We start from the raw sequence: 19,359 nt of genomic DNA on the forward strand, positions 1-19,359 counted from the left end.
CAAGTAAAATAAAAAAAATGACCAACCTGTAGGAAGCAATCAGACCAGTTTGATGGCCGCCATTCGTAGCAAGGCTGGTACGGGCACGAGAGCTGTTGGCGTATGGTGGTCGGGCAGCTGCGACCAAACTGATTGTTAATCATTTGAATCTCGCGGTGGCGTGAACGCAAACCTGCATTTGAAGCCATTAAAAAATTAAATGCAATACAACTTTGATAGTATTTTATGTATAATTATTTACCTGAATGGTGACCACACGGAGCGCATTCGGAATCATCCCATGCCGACCACGAAGAGACTTGGCAATCGATTGGGCACTCGACGTGGCACCACATCTCAGTCAAGCCCGGTCTGGTGTGGGAATCGCAATTGCTACAGACGGAGAATATGTTGGAATTTTTGAAAATGTTTTAATACGATCGTGTTTGTTTACGCCTTGTCGCGCTGCACTTTGGGATTTATTTTTAACAATATAGTGCTGGTCTTTGAAATCTTACTTAGGCTCAGTGATGTATCCGTCAGATCTGACGCATGAGGCGATTCGAGTGCGGACGCCTTCGCCACAATTAGATCCGCCCAGCGGTTGACAAGAACTCCATTCTGACACCTGCCAATCGTAACCAAAGCAACCGCCGCTAGCCGGATTGGAACAGGATTCCATCTCCTCCAATGGCGGGCATGTGTGATTGTAAATGGGATTCCTGATGATGGAGCGCTCACGTCTTCTCTCCCCACGACACTGCAGTGGATTATATGATACGAGTTTAATATGATGATAAGTTGGCTAGCAACAAACTTCTTGGATAAATACGAAAATAAGAAATCAAAGAAATCACAGTACGTGTTGGCATGGTGACCAAGACGACCAGGAGCTGATGACGCAGTGGCCAGGACAAGCGATCTGGCAAGATTGTTCGGCCGCAGGCTTGTTGGCCACGTCGCAAATCGCATCTCCCACCACCATGTCTTCCAAGACATTGACGCACCTGTTCCATTTCCATGCCGAGAAGAGAAGATTGATCAGTTATTCGAGTATATCCAACGTACTATACGTTTATCAATTGCTCGCTTGTCATTTGACATGCAGGTCGTCGTGTATCTAGTGATTTATTATGTGTGCAACTATTGTGTAGGTTACCTGACGTATCGCGTTTGGAGACCGCTGCCGCATCGCTCGTCCGACGCCAAGTGACAAGGGGTCCAGTCGGAAGTTCGCCACCGATAAGCGTCGCACGAATGAAGGTTGCACGCTTGAGTCTCTTCCATCGATCCGCAAGGTCTGCCGCCGTTGGCGGCTTCGGTTTCAATCTGCAATTGACATTCGTATATTGTTGGGGTTAACGTTAGTGGATGTATAATGTTCTAATGCAGGGTCATTGGTCACGTACATATATCATTAAGGAGTAGTAAAAAGCAGTAGGGAAAGCATACTATTTGCTAATTATCCTTCAACATTTCCTTTGCCCAATTTAAAGTTGCGTAATCAGAACATGCACATCCACAATGGCAACTGAAATTCGCGGATGTCAGCTGTCACTCGTAGTTCAAATTCCCAACGGCTCTTATTAATTTCTTCTCAAATTGCATAGCTGATGGGCGTCCAGCACGAGAAAACGGGTTCCAAAGTCAAAGTATAACATTAATGAGCATGAACCAAGGAGGAAACGAGGAAACTGACAAACTTCCGTGCTGTTGTTCTATCGATTGCGTTGGCACTGGATAACCCCCCGTGCTACTATCAGTTAGATCGGAGAAGCGTGTAATTGCGACTACCCACTACCGTCCATTCTTACCATCTCGTAGAAAAACCCACTACAGTGCAGTCATGAGAAACATAAAACTAAAACGGAAAAAAAAATAAAAGAGAAAAGAATAAATAAAGATATCCTGGACGGACCTTCCTGTGACGCTGTTGGACGCCCGGGCCGCAAGTCGAATTGCAATTCGTCCATGAACTCCAAGCAGATAATTGGCAGTCGACTGGGCAAGGAACGTCGCAGCTTCTCGTTTCGAAATCTTCTTCATTACACCAGCTGATTTTCGAGCATTAATCAAATAGAAAAATATTCAATCAGTTTGCAGTTAAAACCCGCTAAATCAATAATAACAGGAATATTATCTTATTTTATTTCTCAACAGAATACAGTTAGACTTCAACGTTAAACAGAATCTCCAACTTGCAGTTTTATTCTTTGCCATGCAACAAGTTTTGACGGAAACTTGTGAATAAGTTATGCATGCGAGCGAAAGTCTATGTAAATAATTCTGAGAAAAACAGAGGAGACAACTCACTGGAGTGGTGCTAATTGGCCGTTGGCTGTGACGATGCACTTCCGTCGGCGGTACTGTTTACCGCGTCCGCAACTACGCGCGTGATCCTCTTCTATCAGGCAGGTAGACCAATCCTCCAGCTCTAGAGTGACTCTCTCACAGGGACAATCTTCCGTCAATTTTTTGTCGTCATCACCGTCGTCGCACTCGCCACCGTTACTCCCTAAATTGCCCCGTTCAAATATTTGATTATTTATAGCCCATCAATATCCAAAATACCGAGACACAATGGACGTTTTGTCCGTACGCCCACTCTCTTTACTCTTTAGGTTGGTCGACGTTCCTTGTCTTACATATCCACACGCGGTGTAATTGTTTAACGAGAAGACACGGAGTGATAGCGGAGGGGGTTTGATGGATAAATGGGACCAACGTACCAGAGGTGCTGCGAGTTCCGATGCAATTACGAGGACAAAGTGATCTCGTTTCTATCGGATCCTGATGTCGGCACGCTTTCAAATCGCCATCTCGTCGACAAGGAACGGAGCATTCGCGATACGTCTCCAACTGGCGATATTCATCCATTAACTTGGCCAGACAGACGGACGGGTCTATGGTGACATTGTTACCGTCGTGACAGTGGACACCTTACGACGCAGCAACAGAAAGAAAAAAAAAACGAAAAAAAAAACGAACAAAGTGATTCGTTAGACATTTTTTTTTTTCAGTGTTACGGTAAAAATGGGCGTATTCAACAAAAGAAAAGCGGGAAGGTGACCTTCTATTTTGTACCAAATTCAACAAAGAGTTATGGAATCTACAAAAAAAAATGGTTGCCTTCTGCCTTTAGAATTATTTCCCCACAAATATGTTTTCTACGGACTTATTTTTTTATAAAACTACAAGGTCCTCTATAGTCATTACTTTTCCCGCTATAATCAAATAAATGTTAACTGCCAAAAAAGAAAGAAATGTGAATGAGAAATGATGAACGGGAGTCGGGGAATTGGACCAACAATTCCTTGGGGGCAGTTAGTATATACGTTTGAATGATGATGGAGTCTTTTAATTAAGCGCTCGACGGGTTATATCAAATGTGCAATAAGGAAAGCGCGCCAGCCGACAAAGGGGTTCAAAAGCTGCTGTTGCTGGCGCGCTACCAGAATCCGTGAAATATTAGCGTTGTTGATCGAAAGGATTTCAGAGAAACGTCCGGCATTTCGTGTGTTTGTCGACGAGACGACACGTTCCGTATCAAACCCGGACGTCAACCAAACGCTATAATGAGATTGCCAGGAAGAGCTTAACAACGTGAACGTGAAATACTTCGAATGGATATTCCAGTCCCGCATTTGGCATTGGCTGCCAGGTAGCAAGGCGACCACGAAGAGACTTGCCAGCCGATGCGCTCCTGCTGGACCAGCCAATCGTAGCAGGAGCGTTTCTCGACCAGCGGCGGCCAAGTGAACGACGACGATAAGCTGGGCGAGGCCGCATTGGCCGGCTGCTGCAGAACCACCCGGATTCGCGATTGAATGGCGTCATCTTGAGATTGATCGGAGCATTCGGACCACTCGGACCAGTCCGACAAGCGATACTCTTCCGGGCACGGCACATTGCAAACGCGGACGCTCTCAGGGCGACTCAGAAGAGCGCAATGGGCGTCGTCGACGTGCTGTCCGTCGTCTCTGGTGCAGCGGACTTCGCGTGTGTGCGTTCCAGCTCCGCATGACGACGATGTGGCGTCAATCATTTGGCACGGACCCCACGGCAGGGGCCACCAACCGAAAACGGGCCAGCGGAGTTGTTCCATTTGCTGCTCGACCGAGCAGACTTGCTCCTCCATCAGCTGATTCGGACAAGGTTGGCTGTCCGGCTGCGGGAGCCCGACCACGTAGCGAGTTCTCCGTCTGCGCCCCTGATGAATGCACGGCGTCCACTCGGACCAGGGCGACAGAATACAGTCGGACGAGCACTGGACCGTGCAGGCGACTTGCTCCAATGGCGCCAGTGTATTGTTTGAACACTCGTCGTCATCCACCGTCACCTAAAATATGGCAAAAAGAGCTGCTGGTTACAACATCCGCGTGTCAACAATTAGACCAGTCGCTCCTGATTGCGTCTGGGGGGGTCAACTTGTACAGGAAATTCGCAACTTTCGCAGTTTTCTCTCAACGCGGCCGTGCATTTTGTATTGTATTATGTCATTATATTGTGTCGAAATAGCGGATCGGAATGAAGTAGCAGTCCTAGGACCCTATATATGGCAAGGAGTTAGTCGTTTTTTTCCTTGTGGATGTCTTTGAATGTTCCGGATCGTTTCAGATCGTCTGCTGCTGCTGCTGTACAGGCACTCTTCATTCTCCTTTCTTTTTATTGGACTATTGCGCAGCATTACTATCTCGCTCTTGCCCCATTTCGACCAGGGTTTCCCAATGGAGATATATGAACCCCAGTTCGCTAGCTAGCTAGTACATATTCTGGTGATGGCTCGTTTCTCATTCTCTCCAGAGTTCTCTCTATCTCGTGTATTATATTGCTCGGTCCCCGGACGGGTTGTCAAGAGAATTTGAGTGTTTTTTTTTTTTTCTCTCTCTCTCTCTCTCTCTTATTTCGTTTCTTTCCATTTTCTTTATCAATTTTGTATTACGCTACTTCTTTTGTTCCTTTTTCTTCTTCTTCTTCTTTTATAACCAGTAATTGGGACAAGAAAAAAAATAACAACAACACCCTAAAAAAAAAGGAGAAGGAAAACGAAACTGGTGACAACAATACTTCTCTGGAGAATTGTTGGATGCCATCTGTCTAAACATATATATATACAACACACAGCAGAGAGAGAGAGAGAGAGAGAGCAGCTTAATAGTCTAAAACGCATGGCAGTCCGGCCCAGTTTTCGGTTGAGTTCAGCTCGTCTAGCTTATATATCCTATACATCCGTCGACAGTATCAGCAGTTTCAGAAGCGAGTAGTATATATATATCTAACACAAAAGAATAGATGGAAGGAAAAACGGACGGCACGAGTCCCTTTTCATCCTAGGAGATGCATCAGACGTAATGCGATTGGATGCGTTTTCTTTTCTTTCGCTTTTTTTCCTTCTTCTTCTTATTCTCCTTCTTTTCTATTTTCGTTGTAAAGAAACTCGCCCACATACGGAGCTGCGATGGTGGAGACTAGCAGTTAGAGAAAGGACATGGCGAAGGAATACAGCGACATTAGCATCAATGAAGTCATTAAAGAGAAAGCGGCCAACATCTTCCGAGACGTTTGTGACTTTTCTTCCGCTTTTTTTTCCCGACTCGAAATGGACAGACGATGACGATGTAATATGCGAAAAGTTGTGCGGAGTGGCTCCAACTTCTTTTGGACGGGGGGAAAAATGAAAAGTAGGCTAGCTAACTCTCACCCCGTCGTATCGACGACATCGAAAGACGAGCTCGTGGTAGCCGAGTCCGCAGGTGGCGTTGTCGGCCAGATGGCAGGTGTCCAGAAGCGGCTGAACCTCCCAGCGGGAGCAGGCATCGCCCCAGTCGGTGTGACAGCGTCGAAGCTGGCTCAGCGCCGGGCATTCAGTTCCGTCGGCGCTGGCGTTGGACAGGATGCGTCGGTGACGAAACTGGTATCCGCTCGCTACTTTGTCATCCGTCTTGCCAGCTTCTTGACATTCAGTTCCGACGCAGCACATAATAATAACAGAGTTGGAAACAAATAACGCACAAATATGTGAACAACATCGCTAATACTCATATAAACATGTCGACAGACTCGAATCAAAGCATCAAAGAGAACAACTAGATAAGCGTAAATATAAGAAATGCGACTATTAACACTCCAGTCGTCTATACTGTGTATAGTCTATTCCATTTTTTCTCATCATCTTATTTTCTATTGTTCAGTTTGCGTTTTATTTCAAGTATAAATGATAGAAATACCTAAACGATAGTAGAGTGTGTCTGTGTTTTGGTTTGTTCCTTCGTCTTCTTTGTCCGCTGTTCCAGTCGCTCCTTCGTTCGCCAAGTGGCTGACTGATGGCGATGGCGAAAGACCAGGTGGGTTGATGTTTCCGACACAAGCGGCCGCCATGCACGACGACCAGGGCGACCATTCGCTCACTTGGCAATCAGAATCGCATGGGATCTCGCAGCTAAACGGAAAAGTGGCACACATAACACAGAAAAACAGGAATGTAGTAATTCATTCATCAGCGAAGCAGTCATGATTATCAAAATGCTCTAACATCGTTAAGTTTGCTAAAAGTACACAATCGTCCATCAGTGTTGCTCCTTCCTTATTATTTATTTTCGGCATCTTTCACGATATCGTTGGATTATTTTTGACTTGTTTACGTAACACACACAGGTCCGTGCTATAGATAGGTTAGTCAATGGTTCCGACGAATTTCGGAGAAAACGAAGATGATCGTAGAAACATGTCACTACAGATTTATTTGGGCGTCCAAAGTCTATATTCTAGCCTGCCTTAATGTTGACTTAAGTTTGCTTCATATAGCTACTTGGTTGTATATATGACTATGTGTATTCTTCACTGTTTACACGGACGTACTGAACACTGGGTGAAGTGGAGTACGGTGGGTATCAAATTTAAAGAGAAACGATGAGAAAAATAGTATAAGTCTATATATAGGGAAGGATTTCTGTTTGTTTTTTCGTGTTTTCGGAGGGAGAAAGCAAGGAAAACAAGAAGGATTTAGATGAGAAAGAAAAAAGTAAAAAAAAAAAAAGGAAAGAAACTGAACTAGAAAGTATAGGGGGGTGCGGGAGGGAAACAACAAAAAAAGTAGATTCGGTATACATATCCGGGCACTTTTCCAGCTATAGCCAACAAAAAGGAGAACATGCAGAAGCAAAGAATAAAGGAGAAAGGGGGGAAAAAAACCAAACCAAAAACAAAAGAAAAATAGGAAAAGGAAAGAAACGGGAGAATAGAGCAAAGGGATTATTGGATTGTCTGACGATGAGCGCACACAAAACAGTGAGAACGAAATAAGAGGGAGAAGAGACGTACGGAGCAGGCAGAGATAGTCTTTCATTGATCCTCAAAGCACTTGCATCCGCACCGGATCATACAACTTGCTTTTCCGCTTACAAAAATAGACTAGACGACTCTCCTGTTCTTGTATCGAAATACGCCGTTTCGTCGTTTCGTTTCAAACATGCATTACAGCGAGATATATATTTTCCGCAATGCAATATATGTTTGAAAAAGAGGATGAAAAGAGTCCGTCATGTAGTACGTACTATATTTGCAAAAGAAATCCAACAAACATACGTTGAAAGTGCGCTTGAAATTTGTCAAACTCTGAGCTGGAAACTTTCTGAAAAGTTTTGCAATGCTCTTGTGTTTGCTTCTCTCCAACAAGCATTTGGCACCAACACAGGCTTCACACACAGGCAGTATATACTAGTATATTCAATATATATCGAATTATCGATACTCACTGTTGAACGGTGGGTAGGAGAGTGAGTGCCCGGCAGAGTCGAAAGTTGACGGGCCGAGAGTCGCTCAAACGGAGACAAGTCAGACCACGCATCTGGATGCCACCGCCGCAGATTTGAGATGACGACGAAGATGTCAGCGGAGGGTTAGCTGAGGTTAAGGCTGCATTCGGGCCTGTGTCCACACGGATGGCGGGCGAGATGGGAGAATTGGCTCGACACGCACTCCAAGGTGACGGCTGCCACTTGTACCTGAATATTTTAAAGTTGCCCAAACTCAATATCCAACTGCTGAGCTACTTTTTTTCATTTCTACTTGTGTCATATACCGACATACTACTTTTCTTTCGTATAAATCAAGAAAAACTTGTGGTAAATAAATTAAAGCAATATTGTACAGTATCTTGATCTTGACATTAGTTCATACGGTGGCATTATTTATTTTTGTAACATTTGTGATTTCAGCTGAGTTGTGCGCGATTTATTTGATTTATTTTTTCCTGTTTCGATCCCACCCTTCTGATTACTTTTGCCTGTACTCGAAAAAAAACGATCGATTTTGTATCGCTTTCGATTGACAATAAACTCTTACAGTCACAATAAATTGAGGAATATTGATTGCAAATAAATTTCGATAAAAAAAATCAGTTTCTTTTATTGGTGCGCTCACTCAGATCGTCACAGTGATCGGCAGATTGGAATCGTCAAATTTCACGATCTGAACGACCCCGAATTTCAGATATATTTTAAAAAGGCCAGACAGAAAACTGATTGATTGATTGTCTGATCCAATAAAAATGCAACGTTTGAACTTATAACTATTGAATTACGCCCAGCATTTTCTCGAATAGGATTTAAAAATTAAAATGTAATCTGCTTTCTAAAGGCATGTTGACGGATAGGGTACCGTCGTGCTGACCTTGTCTCTATTTATTTATTTCTCTCATTTTCTCGTGGTTTCTTCTTTCATTTCCCATAGAAATAAGAAAAAGATATCAAGAGACAGCACTATCCGATGTATACCATCCTTCAAAATGCTCTAAAACATATTAAATTTTTAATCTGTTCCAGAAACTTCAAAGCGTGGCTGCATGTGCAATCGCAAAATAAAAACAAATCTTTTGTCTTTTGCATTGGCCCAGATCGATAGTGTTTTTGTAGCAAAATTTAAAAGAAACAATAAAAACACGCAAGAGCTTAGAAGAACGAGAGATAGAAAAAAAAGAAAAAAAGTTCTCTAGCTTCTTTTTATACTGGTCGGGGGGAGTCAAAGTCTACAAGGAGAGGGCGGGAGGCAAAAGTTGAGATGAAGGAAAAGCAAAGAGGATTGAGTGTTGGATGAAGAGCGAAAGGGAGAAACGAAGCGTGGAATGAGAAAGAAAAAAGAGGACAGATAATACCTTTGATTGCAAAGAGGCAATTGTGAGGGTCGGTCGATAAAAACCTTCTCCTCCCACGGAGGGCACTCGCTCTCCGACTGCCACCGACTCGAGTCCGCCGTGCGGATCCTTGTCGGGACGAGTGGTGCTTCAACGATTCGTCTCTGACGACTCCGAATTTCCGGTATTACCTGCAAAGGCCGCAATTATGTCACTTTAATGCTGTATCAACTACCGGTATCAAGTTGATGGCAAATGTTGCCGACTTCAATTTTACATGAAAGTAATTTATTCTCTAAAAAAGCAGGTCCGTCTCTTTCAGCTGGATCTGCTTTGATGCGGAGACAACCTGTGTTGTCGACGATGATGTAACTAAGCCTAAATTGGCACATGACATCGTACTACGAAGTATCATATTACACGGGATTACTAGCTAGATGCTGGGGTGTGCCGAACGATGTTGGGCATGAAACAGAAATCTTTGATCATCGCTACTCTCTCTGTCTCCCTCCAGCCTTGTGTAAATTTCGTCCTCCTTGATACAACCCATCACAATCTCGATGGCAGGAGAAACGACGAGGTACGACGTACACGTCTTTAATCAGGCAACCAAGCGACGAGGAGAGAGACGCGGCCGCTCGCTGTGACGACAATTGATGAGCCTGTTTGGTATTAATGTCGTCATTGATCTCACATTCGAAATGCGTATGTGCTCCGAATTCTGTTGAATCATTTCTCCGCTTATAAGCTCTCCGGCTTATAATCTCATTTGGAAAGGAGATCCTCCTGCTCGCCGGAATATGCAATAAATAGGCCGACAACCGAAAACAATTCCCTGGCAGCACAATTTCAAAATAGAAAAAAAAAATTTGTCTCCCCATAAAATGTGCAGGGTTTTTTATTATTTTAGAGTCTGTTGAATTGCTCAGTAAAAGGTAAACGAATCATTTTTAAGCCACGTTTTCTTTCCTCTTATTTCCGACTCCAAGTAAAAAAGCGCAGCGCAGAGGCGGTTACCTGGTCGTCGTCTCCTCGGCAGCCCTGCTGCAGTGTTTCCCACGGAGACCAATCAGCCACTCGGCAAGGTTGCGCTACAATGCAGCGCCGGTGCTGCTGCGGCTGCGGCTGGCTCGTATCTCCGCACCAACTGGTTCGTATTACATAAATAAATCCAAACAGAAAAAAAAAAAGAAAAGAAAAGAAAACCTCGTCACAAATGTCGAATGAGACTATTTTTTATCTGTCGCCCTGGGCGTAGTCGGGGTAATGAATTATATAGAACGAAGAATCATATAGTATGTTACGTAGAATCGCCTGAAAGAGCAACACTACTATTCCGTTGGAGTTGCCGGCGGAAGGAAATGCAGCGACCCATTTTTAGCGGACGTGTTTGCTTTACTTTTCTTCCAATGAAAAGAATAGAACAAACAGTCGCCATTGCCATGTCGTTTTTGTCAGTTGGAAAAATATGGATTCCGGAATTCTACTCTCTCATGGATGTCGTGCCGCTGGTTCCATTTATAAGGTGTCGTATATACCTGCACGGTGCTGCATGCCATGTATGTATATGCTCGAATGTTGGATCGATAGAGCTGTCAAAGGGCAATTTTGTCGGATTTTTTGTATTTCACGTTTTCTCTTGTATTAACTTTCGGATAAGTTGACAAGGGAGAGGCGAGAGACTCTTAGTGCGCCACTGGCACACGCTCGTTCCAGATTTCCACCAACACAACACAAAAAGGCACAGCACTCGTTACGACTTTTTACAGCAAGGAAACCATTTCTGGCGCAGCACTGCACTTGGTGGGCCATAAAATTTACTCAGCTAAAGGCTAAAACGCGCGCGGCGTGTCTGGGGAATATTTCATTTGATGCGGTGTCACCTGTGCAAAGGTTGTTAACTGTATTAAACGAGCAGAGACACCAAATAAAAGACTGGGTTGTTTTTTCTCTTATTGCAGGGGCCGGCATTGTGAATATTTAACAGGAAAACGAATGAAAAGTAGTCGCAAACCTGGGCGGAAGGACGGAAGCGTTGGCCGAAATGCAGGTCAGCGTTCGTCGTTGAAGACCGACGGTCGGCGTGATGATCCGACTGGCGCTGTCGTTCACCGCTTGGAAAACTTTCTCCGGCTCACAAGACTCCCACGACGTCGTGTGCCATTCGCCTAAGACTTTAAACAGAAGTACAGTCAAGTAGAGCGTCAGTGAATGTCAAACATCAAAGAGCAGCGGATAGGATATGTGCATAAACAAGCGAGTCGAGAATATAAACCACCAAATTGAATTGAAAAACAAAAAGAGAACGGCACGCCATTTCACGCAACCCAACCGCCGAACAGCGCGGATTTTCATAAATACATGAACTGTCGACCGACTTTTGTCCGCTTTTGTCGGATCTCACCAAAGGTCTATTGACTCGACAGGTCACAACTTATACTGGCATGCATGCTGTGAGTACGACGTTCTACAAGTTGGGAAATTCGACAGAGATGAGAGCCAACTGCTCGTTAGACGTCGAGTCAAACTACAGTCGAATCGGACAAAGAACGTCGCATTCGAGTGTCTGTTGGGCTTCTAATGCTTCATCCAATTATATAAGGAGACTCCGGGGTTTTTTTTCTTCACTTCGTTACATAATAAGCTCGCAGTGACGTTTTTGTTTCTTTACTATTAATTATTTGTTTCCTTGAAATTTAAGCCACTCAAGCCGTTGGTTTTTTTGTTTTTTGTTTTTTGTTTTTTAGAAAATGGGATTAGTGAAGTCAGAATCTTATAGTTAGCATACCTTGAGTGTGAATTCCAACGTCCGGCCGACCCGTTACGATCCAGCATGTCAGCCCTAGAAGCAGCAACAGAGAGGTAACGAGATGATCCTGCGACATGATTGGCTGTGTGGGGCGACGACGGCTCACAGGTGCATGGCTTCCACAACCAGCCAAACTGAACTCTAAAGTATACATTTCAAATGAACAAAATAAGCATAAGAATCAATCAATAAAGAGCTATGTGTGAAATGCATTTAGAATAATTCTATTGATTTAAAAAAATAAATAAGCCAGCCATGTACGTCCTTTCAAATGATTGAGATTACGATCGATATAATACGTATTGGCTGCGTTTTAGAGCCTCCAAATCTGCGAGTATAGACTGTGAGCGGGTTGATTGGTCTCTTGTTCAAAGAATCAAGAGTTGCTACGCTTCAATTACATCTTTTTAGCTCTTGTTTCTCCTACACACGTGCTGCGAAACTATATAAATCAAAGCCATCCGTCTCCGACCAATCTTGCAACAACACCCAAGGAACGACCAATTTGTTTGGCTGCCGAGCAGTAAAAGAGAAAGCGAAAATAAAAGGCAAGAAAAGAAAAACCTTGATGGCTGATGTTGAGGGAAAAAAAGGCAACAAAATAATTGCTTGAGCCGGAAGGAAGTGAAAGAAAGAAGTCTATAAGCAGAAGCCATAGAGCGGGATCAATGTTGTGTTCTCGCTACCCACCCCACCCCCCCCCATCTCCCTGTTTCCACCGCACCCGCTCGTTTCCTTTTTTTTTTTTCGGTCGTTTTTCAACTTGTTGGCCGCAGAATAAATAAGAAGCGCGTGCTTGGCGTAATCAGCTTGAGCGCAGCCGGCCAGTTATTTCGGTTGCCTTTTCCAAACGCGTGACATGCCGCTCGAGGCGTTGTTTAATAATGCACGTTGGTACGCCCCAACAGATAGACGTGTTTAAGCTCCGTGTAATAACTTGAGGGACAGCAAGCGGCGCGGGCCGGGAGAGTGAACGGCGGCTGGGAGGGGAGTGGGGGGGGTTGGGGGTGCTGCTGCTGGCCAGGAATCCTGTTGAAGTCCAGGACCAGGCTAGCAGCAGCCGAGTTATGTTCATACTCATACTACATACATTTGTGCAGTCCAAGTGCGTCTTATATAGCGCCGGTGTGTATCCAGCATGTCTAATTGCGGAGGTGGGCGTGTGCAGCAGAGTTGCCGTAGAAAATCGTTTGCCGAACTCACTGGCGCACGGTACATTGGGTATATCCCGTATAGATTTTCAGTCTCTCCACTACTTGATACTCTATATGCAGCAATATCCATCCATCTATATTGCAGAGACATAAAACATGCAGCCATGTATAACCTATTGGATTATATACTACAGGAATCGGCTATAGTAGAGGAGCAACACACAAGCACACGCCGGCTGGACGTCGTAGATATGTACTGTATAGAGCACGAGAGACATTGGCACCCTCTCTTTCTCCCCGCCCGCGTTCATTGCGTTGCGTACTACCCCCTTTCCTCTCCTTTTTGATTTTAAACTGGAAATGGTGAGGACCGAAAAGGCTTGGCGCGCAATACAGGAGCAATACAGCACGTAAGGGATAAGGGGCTTACGGATCGCACCACTCGACTCAATGCAAATCCAGAGAAAATAGGAAAGCGAGAGAGCGCGCGTTGGGGGTTGGGGGGGATTTTCCGTCGGGTCCTCGACTTTCGGAGAAAAGCGAACGACGACGGCCTATAGCATCCATCTTCCACTACAGCAGTCTCTTATCTTTTTGGGGTTTTCCTCCCGCATATTCTCAGTGCAGCAGCAGCTTCACCGTCTAGCACTTTCGCTACTTTTCCAGACACTTTGTCAATGCTCTGTCTTTGTGTATTCAAATGCACGCAGCAGCAGCAGCAGTAGCAGCCACCACTTTGACGTATTTTTCGGTCCTACTCTATTGATCGTTTGGCCTACATATAGATCATAGCCTACATTCTTCTGTTCTCACTCGCAGTTCTTTTCGCCCTATTCTCTAATTGTTTGCAGGCCTTTTGGGTATGAGCAACCGGTCAGAGCCGAATCGTTTGCAAAGGTCACAGGTTAAGATGGGGAGAAAAGCTCTTATGGCTGAAAACAGAAGAGAAAAGTGGATCCGACAAAGCCCATTGCTTTAACGCCATTACGTCATATCTATAAGCTGTACGTGAAACGGGAAATGATGAGCACTGACGTTATAGAGACGCAACACATCCAGCAAATGGGCGCGTATGTAATCCGTCCGTCAAACATCAAGCAAGGCTGGCCGAGGCGAGCCGCGGTGGGACTCGGTGTTAAACAATGAACCGGGTTCGGCAGCATCAGGCATGGCCTTCGATGATTAATAGACTATTGCTCTTAAATAGAAAACGTAGCTATATATCTAGAGCCAGGCCATCGAAGCCTATATATAGTATAGTAGCCTAGTAAATCAAATTGTTAAATGGCCATCTATTGTGCCATTCTCTCTGTGTTGCTGTGATATCAGCAGTCACCCAGACCCCTTCCGCCTTCCGCTCCCATCCATTATTACCAGGCGAAGCTTCAGAATATTCCCTATATATTTTCCTTATATAAAAACTGTGTGCATCAAAAGTTATCGACGTTATGTAACACAATATAACAAAGTCTTAATAATTCAAAAAAATAAAGAGCTTGGGCCACAATAGATGTCTTACAGTATATCTCCCCTTCGTTTGTGTAGGGGGGAGAGATTGAGCCTATCGGAAATCTATCAGATGCTCCGGAGTGAGATAAACCTATTGATGCACTGATCTACGTATATGGCGCAATATCAATATCAGAAACGACAGCAGACTGTTGTCTGTGTAGACTGTCTCTTTCCTTGTATAGGACACCATTTCCTTGGTAATAATAATAAGGACGAGGGTGGAGTGTCTAGTATATGGAATGAGCGTGAGGCGAGATCAAGGAACAATAAATTGATCGTTCCCATCTTGGGGTCGCTCCTTACGTGCACCAACGTCCACGCAATCCTTCGCCCGCACCCGGTTTCCCCCCGTAGATATAATTGCATTAAGTTAGAGAGGGACGAAGGCGAGCAAGCGAAGCAGAGAGTCCAGCAGCATCAGCTGAGATCCTGAGAAGGAGGGTTCCGAGGCGTGGCAGCAGGAGCCAAGAGAGGAGAGAAAAAAAGAGCGGCCCCTAAAAGGAGATTGGCAGCAGTTGGGACGGTGGCAAAGAGAAAGAGGTTGTTCGTCCCTTTTTTATTCTATTGTAAAGTAGATATTAGGGGGGAGAGACGCAGATGGGAAAATCTCGTCTATGTTATACTGGCACTCTACAGCCCGAGATTCCTTGACGGTTCACTTATTCCTTTTACTTATTTCCAGCTTAACTGCTGCTCTCAGCTATATGCTATATGGCGGTGTGTTCTCCATACCCCCCGCCCGACATGGGGAAGGGAAAATGAAGACCAACTTTCGGTTAAACTGGACCGCCTTTTGCTTGGCATGCTGCACACATCTATCACTCGGTTAATAGAGGGTTATTTTCCATTGCCGAAATACGTCCGCAAACTCAGCGATTTCCACTTAATTGACCGAAAAAGCGAACAATCTAAAAGCCCCGCCGAAACTGCACATCGTTTGTGCCTTTTGTTCTTTAGCGAGACATGTAATGGGGTATATACCAGCACATAAAGTTTGGCGTTGTATAATTCGCTTCGATGTATTCATCGTTTGAGAAACGCCAGAGTTGATTGACTTCCGTGCGTCGCTGATTGCTGATTAAGGGATGAGACGAATCGTCCCACCAACCTTGGCGATGAGACGCTCTCGTTAGAGGAACTTTGTGATGAATCTGACTACCAACAAGTATTGCCTGGGCTACTTAATAAAGACGTCAAGGACAAAAACTCTGCGGTTGATATATCGCCAAGATATTTCTCTCCTCTCCCTTTGAGAGCAGGAGACTATTAAGAGATGACGCAATTGTGAGCTCACTCACGAGACACACATCATCAAAGGGAAAAGGGGAATTGCCAGACCAAATAGACCGTGTTGCCTCCATTTTCTAGCCAAATCTTCCATTTCTTTTATTGTCCCCCCCCCTCCCCCCATTCCTTTACTGATTCAATTGATGCAACTTGTACAACTCTCTCTCTCCTTGATTTCATGCCTGTACGTTGGATGACTTGGAAAGCCCTTTCTACCATATCAACGGAAGGAAAAGAAAAAGGAAAAAGAAGCAAAAAAGAATGTCGGTGTGGCGCCGCTGCAGAGTGCATCATTCCGCAGATAATCTGATGAGTTTGACATTCTCCGAAAGCTGATGGCTTCCCAATTGAAACATGCTGAATCGATGCAAGTCACATTTTGGAAGAGAGAAATCTAAAAAGAGAGAGAAGAAGATAGAGACTGACGTTCCAGTGGTGTCAGGCGAAACTGACAAGAACCCAAAAAGTGAGCGATCCTACTGATTGGATCAACGTCAGTTACTGATGTTTGAAAAAGACGATACGCCTTTCTCCTTTATTTTATTTTTTTTCTTTCTTTCTACATGGATGTCAAAAAGATCGGCGCCGGATTGTTGGGGCTAGGGGTAGGCTATCCAGCGATCATGTCTGCTCAATAGACAGACGGGTGGATCAAAGTGACTGAACTGAGTGAATGATGTGGTTGCTGGCGCTGCTGCTGGCCTGCTGCTGCTGGAGAAAGAAGATGTTACTTTTGTTGCCATGACTACCGGTTACCATATACTGCTGCCGCGTCACTTGACTCGTGTCACTGTTCTCCACGGTCATTATACCGTTGAAAATGTGACAACTGAGACAGGGAGAACCGTCGTCGGCGTGTCCCCAATTCACCAATGTGCATTGTCTATTAACTATTTGCATTCACGTCGATCCCAGCAGCAGCGTGTATTATAGTTTCTATAGAAGCCATATAGCTGCTATATGCCCATGGATCCCAGAAAGGGTCATAGCTCCTGTTGTTAATGTCCTCTTGAGGCAGCCTAAGTATCGCTCGTGCTCATGCAGCTTTAACGTTCGTCCCTCGTCAGAGCGTTTGAATGGCACAGTGAATATTTCACTACGTGGCCAGAGATGCTGCAGCCGAGCTCCGGGTTGTGCTGTCGAGTGTGTTGGGCCAGATACCGTACATAGCTGGATGAAAACGACGGTCATAAGAACCAGACGCTCGAGCAGTCTAGTATATAGTCAAGCCAAGGCAATCAAATCCTGTCGAGAGTCAATTCAATTTGCTTTTTTCCCCATTGGCAGCAGCAGCAACAACGGCCGGGCGGACCGTGCGTGCAGTCGGGATCGATTGACAGCCAAAAGAGTCAAAGACAAAAAGCTTGCGGTGATGCGCTGTGGCGATGACGCTTATACTACATATACGGTATACGGCGAATATCTAAAAGAAATGACAAATTGACATCACAATTTTAAAAAAGGACGTGAAAATTACACCCTGCTCACAGCAAACGTCGTTTTATTGTTGGTACGGAAATATTACAGAGGTTGCCACCTCATATAGCTTGGAGAAAAACCCGCATTTGCTGGGTCAACCAAATCGGAACCTGTCCGCCACCGCGTTTTGATTCTATTTCCTTTCTTCGCGTATTTTTCCTTTTGTATTTCTTTATTTTTATTCTTCTTCTTCTTCTTACCCAGCTGTAGAGCATCAAACCAAGAGCTCTAGGCTTTTTCCCATCTTTTTTTTTGTTGTTGTTGTGGAGGGGGGGGGGGGATGGCTCTTGAATAAGACGGCAACAACACGTGAGTCCCTCTCGGCCATCAGTGGAGGTCCGCCCGCTTTTTGAACAACAAGAGAAATCACCCAAGAGCAGCCAACAACAATAAAGCTTCATTGCGACGGGCACAATCGCCTCAAGTCCCTCTCTTTTGTACAGGACGACGGGGCTCACAAGGAGACCAGCAACCAGCACAATGCCCACCAGCACCAGCGACAGATCTCTCCGTGTGTCTGTGTGTTTGTGTCTAAATACAAACGGAAGAATATAAAAGGCAACGCCCCCCCCCCTCCATCTACCTCACCAACATCGCGCGTCTTCCAATATCATTTCCTTTCGATTAACCCTCTATATCAACAATTTTCCCGAGTGCTAAGTTGTTCGGTACACACAAGAGAGGCAGCGGCGGCGGTAGGACCTGCATGGGCAAGGAAAGCCTAAAGAAAATAAAAAATAAAAGATCTTCTTCTTCTCCTCTCTATCTCTCATATGGGCCATCACGTCGTTGCTTATAGAGAGAGAGACTCACGTTTCTACTAGACTGTACGGTGTAGAGAAGGGTGGTCTGTGCCAGAAGCGAGTTGTTTATAGATAAGCCGGTGGGACAGCGCGGGTGGGAAAAGAAGAAGAAGAAGAAAAAAGAAGAAGAAAAAAGAAAGACCAGATCGATAGATATATCTCTCTAGTCAGCAGCGCAAGCAAACGAATCCATCTAATCAACTCTTTGGTCCGTGTGGCGCGCGGGCGGTGTGTGTGTATCGGACCGAATTCCTGACGCCCCGCATTGGACATTATTGCTTTAGCTATTTGTGCTTTGATTAGATCTCTATTGACTGAAAATGTTTGCCTTTGATTTGAATTAGGACGACACTAGCCATATAATATATCATCATCCTAACGGTAATTAGCCCAATCCACTCATTGCAAACGCTTGGATTGTGTAACGCGTAAAGACGCTAGCAACATTATGACGGCGCTATCTATAGATCAACGAATGAAATTGGGTTTAGCCGAATTTTCCGGGAGTCATTTTGATTTGATTTGATTTGTAGTAGAGCTACTGCACAACGAAACTGGCAAGTGTCTAATGCCGCAGTTGGAAGCCTTTATGAGAAAGTCATTTGCATAGTAAAATACTCTTTCAGAAGAGGGGTGTGGGGCGTCGGGCGGGCGTCGGGAGAAAGGAAGGGGGGGGGGGGGTTGGGGGAGAGAAACTCAAAGTGGATAGAATACAAAGTGTGACGAAGAAATTCAGAAACTTGGCCATGATGACGATAAGATTATCAAATGATATCGTTGCTGCATTCAACCAAAAAGAGAGAGAGAGAGAAAAGTCGTTTTCCGTGAGGGTGTTGCCATTTCATGTGACGTTCAAGTTTTATTTTAGTAATCCGCGGAAGAAAGTTTTCAAATTGGGACGCGGCAACGGCTTCTTTCCCGACGCCGGGAATCTACACACACACACAAGGCGGGAGGCCACAAAATCTTCCAATGCGTGACACACAGCCAGAAACTTGAAGGCAAAAGGTCTAAATAGTAAATAGCAGAGCGTCTCAGCACAGCCCGCACAGCCCCGCACAGCCCGGAAGCCTATCCAGACCCACCCTATTGATGCGGATGCGGATGCAAAAGGAGATGACGAGAAGTAGGTGTCTGAATTGGGCAAGGAAAAGCGGAGTAAACGTGCGGAAACCACTTAGAGATTCAGGCAGTTCTTACCAGCTC

General features: G+C 44.9%; 1 protein-coding gene across 2 annotated transcripts in view; it reads right to left on the reverse strand.

Moving 5' to 3' along the window:
* LOC124338602 (thrombospondin type-1 domain-containing protein 7A-like) overlaps positions 1–19,359 on the reverse strand; it is a 29,990-nt gene that overhangs the window by 1,859 nt on the left and 8,772 nt on the right. Inside the window, exons 2-17 of one of the 2 annotated variants that reach the window (XM_046792690.1) lie at positions 11,898–12,059; positions 11,124–11,283; positions 10,127–10,256; positions 9,131–9,300; positions 7,734–7,982; positions 6,207–6,418; positions 5,681–5,928; positions 3,598–4,318; positions 2,709–2,918; positions 2,293–2,494; positions 1,898–2,033; positions 1,139–1,308; positions 842–986; positions 498–739; positions 242–372; positions 27–172 (exon numbers count right to left, since the gene is read on the reverse strand). In XM_046792690.1, coding sequence (XP_046648646.1) covers positions 27–172; positions 242–372; positions 498–739; positions 842–986; positions 1,139–1,308; positions 1,898–2,033; positions 2,293–2,494; positions 2,709–2,918; positions 3,598–4,318; positions 5,681–5,928; positions 6,207–6,418; positions 7,734–7,982; positions 9,131–9,300; positions 10,127–10,256; positions 11,124–11,283; positions 11,898–11,994 — 3,369 coding nt within the window. In that variant the 5' untranslated portion in view covers positions 11,995–12,059. Of the gene's footprint in view, positions 1–26; positions 173–241; positions 373–497; positions 740–841; positions 987–1,138; positions 1,309–1,897; positions 2,034–2,292; positions 2,495–2,708; positions 2,919–3,597; positions 4,319–5,680; positions 5,932–6,206; positions 6,419–7,733; positions 7,983–9,130; positions 9,301–10,126; positions 10,257–11,123; positions 11,284–11,897; positions 12,060–19,359 lie in introns of both variants that reach the window. The other variant, XM_046792689.1, reaches the window with a different exon arrangement.

The sequence above is a fragment of the Daphnia pulicaria genome, chromosome 4, assembly GCF_021234035.1.
Source record: "Daphnia pulicaria isolate SC F1-1A chromosome 4, SC_F0-13Bv2, whole genome shotgun sequence".
Lineage (NCBI taxonomy): Eukaryota > Metazoa > Arthropoda > Branchiopoda > Diplostraca > Daphniidae > Daphnia > Daphnia pulicaria.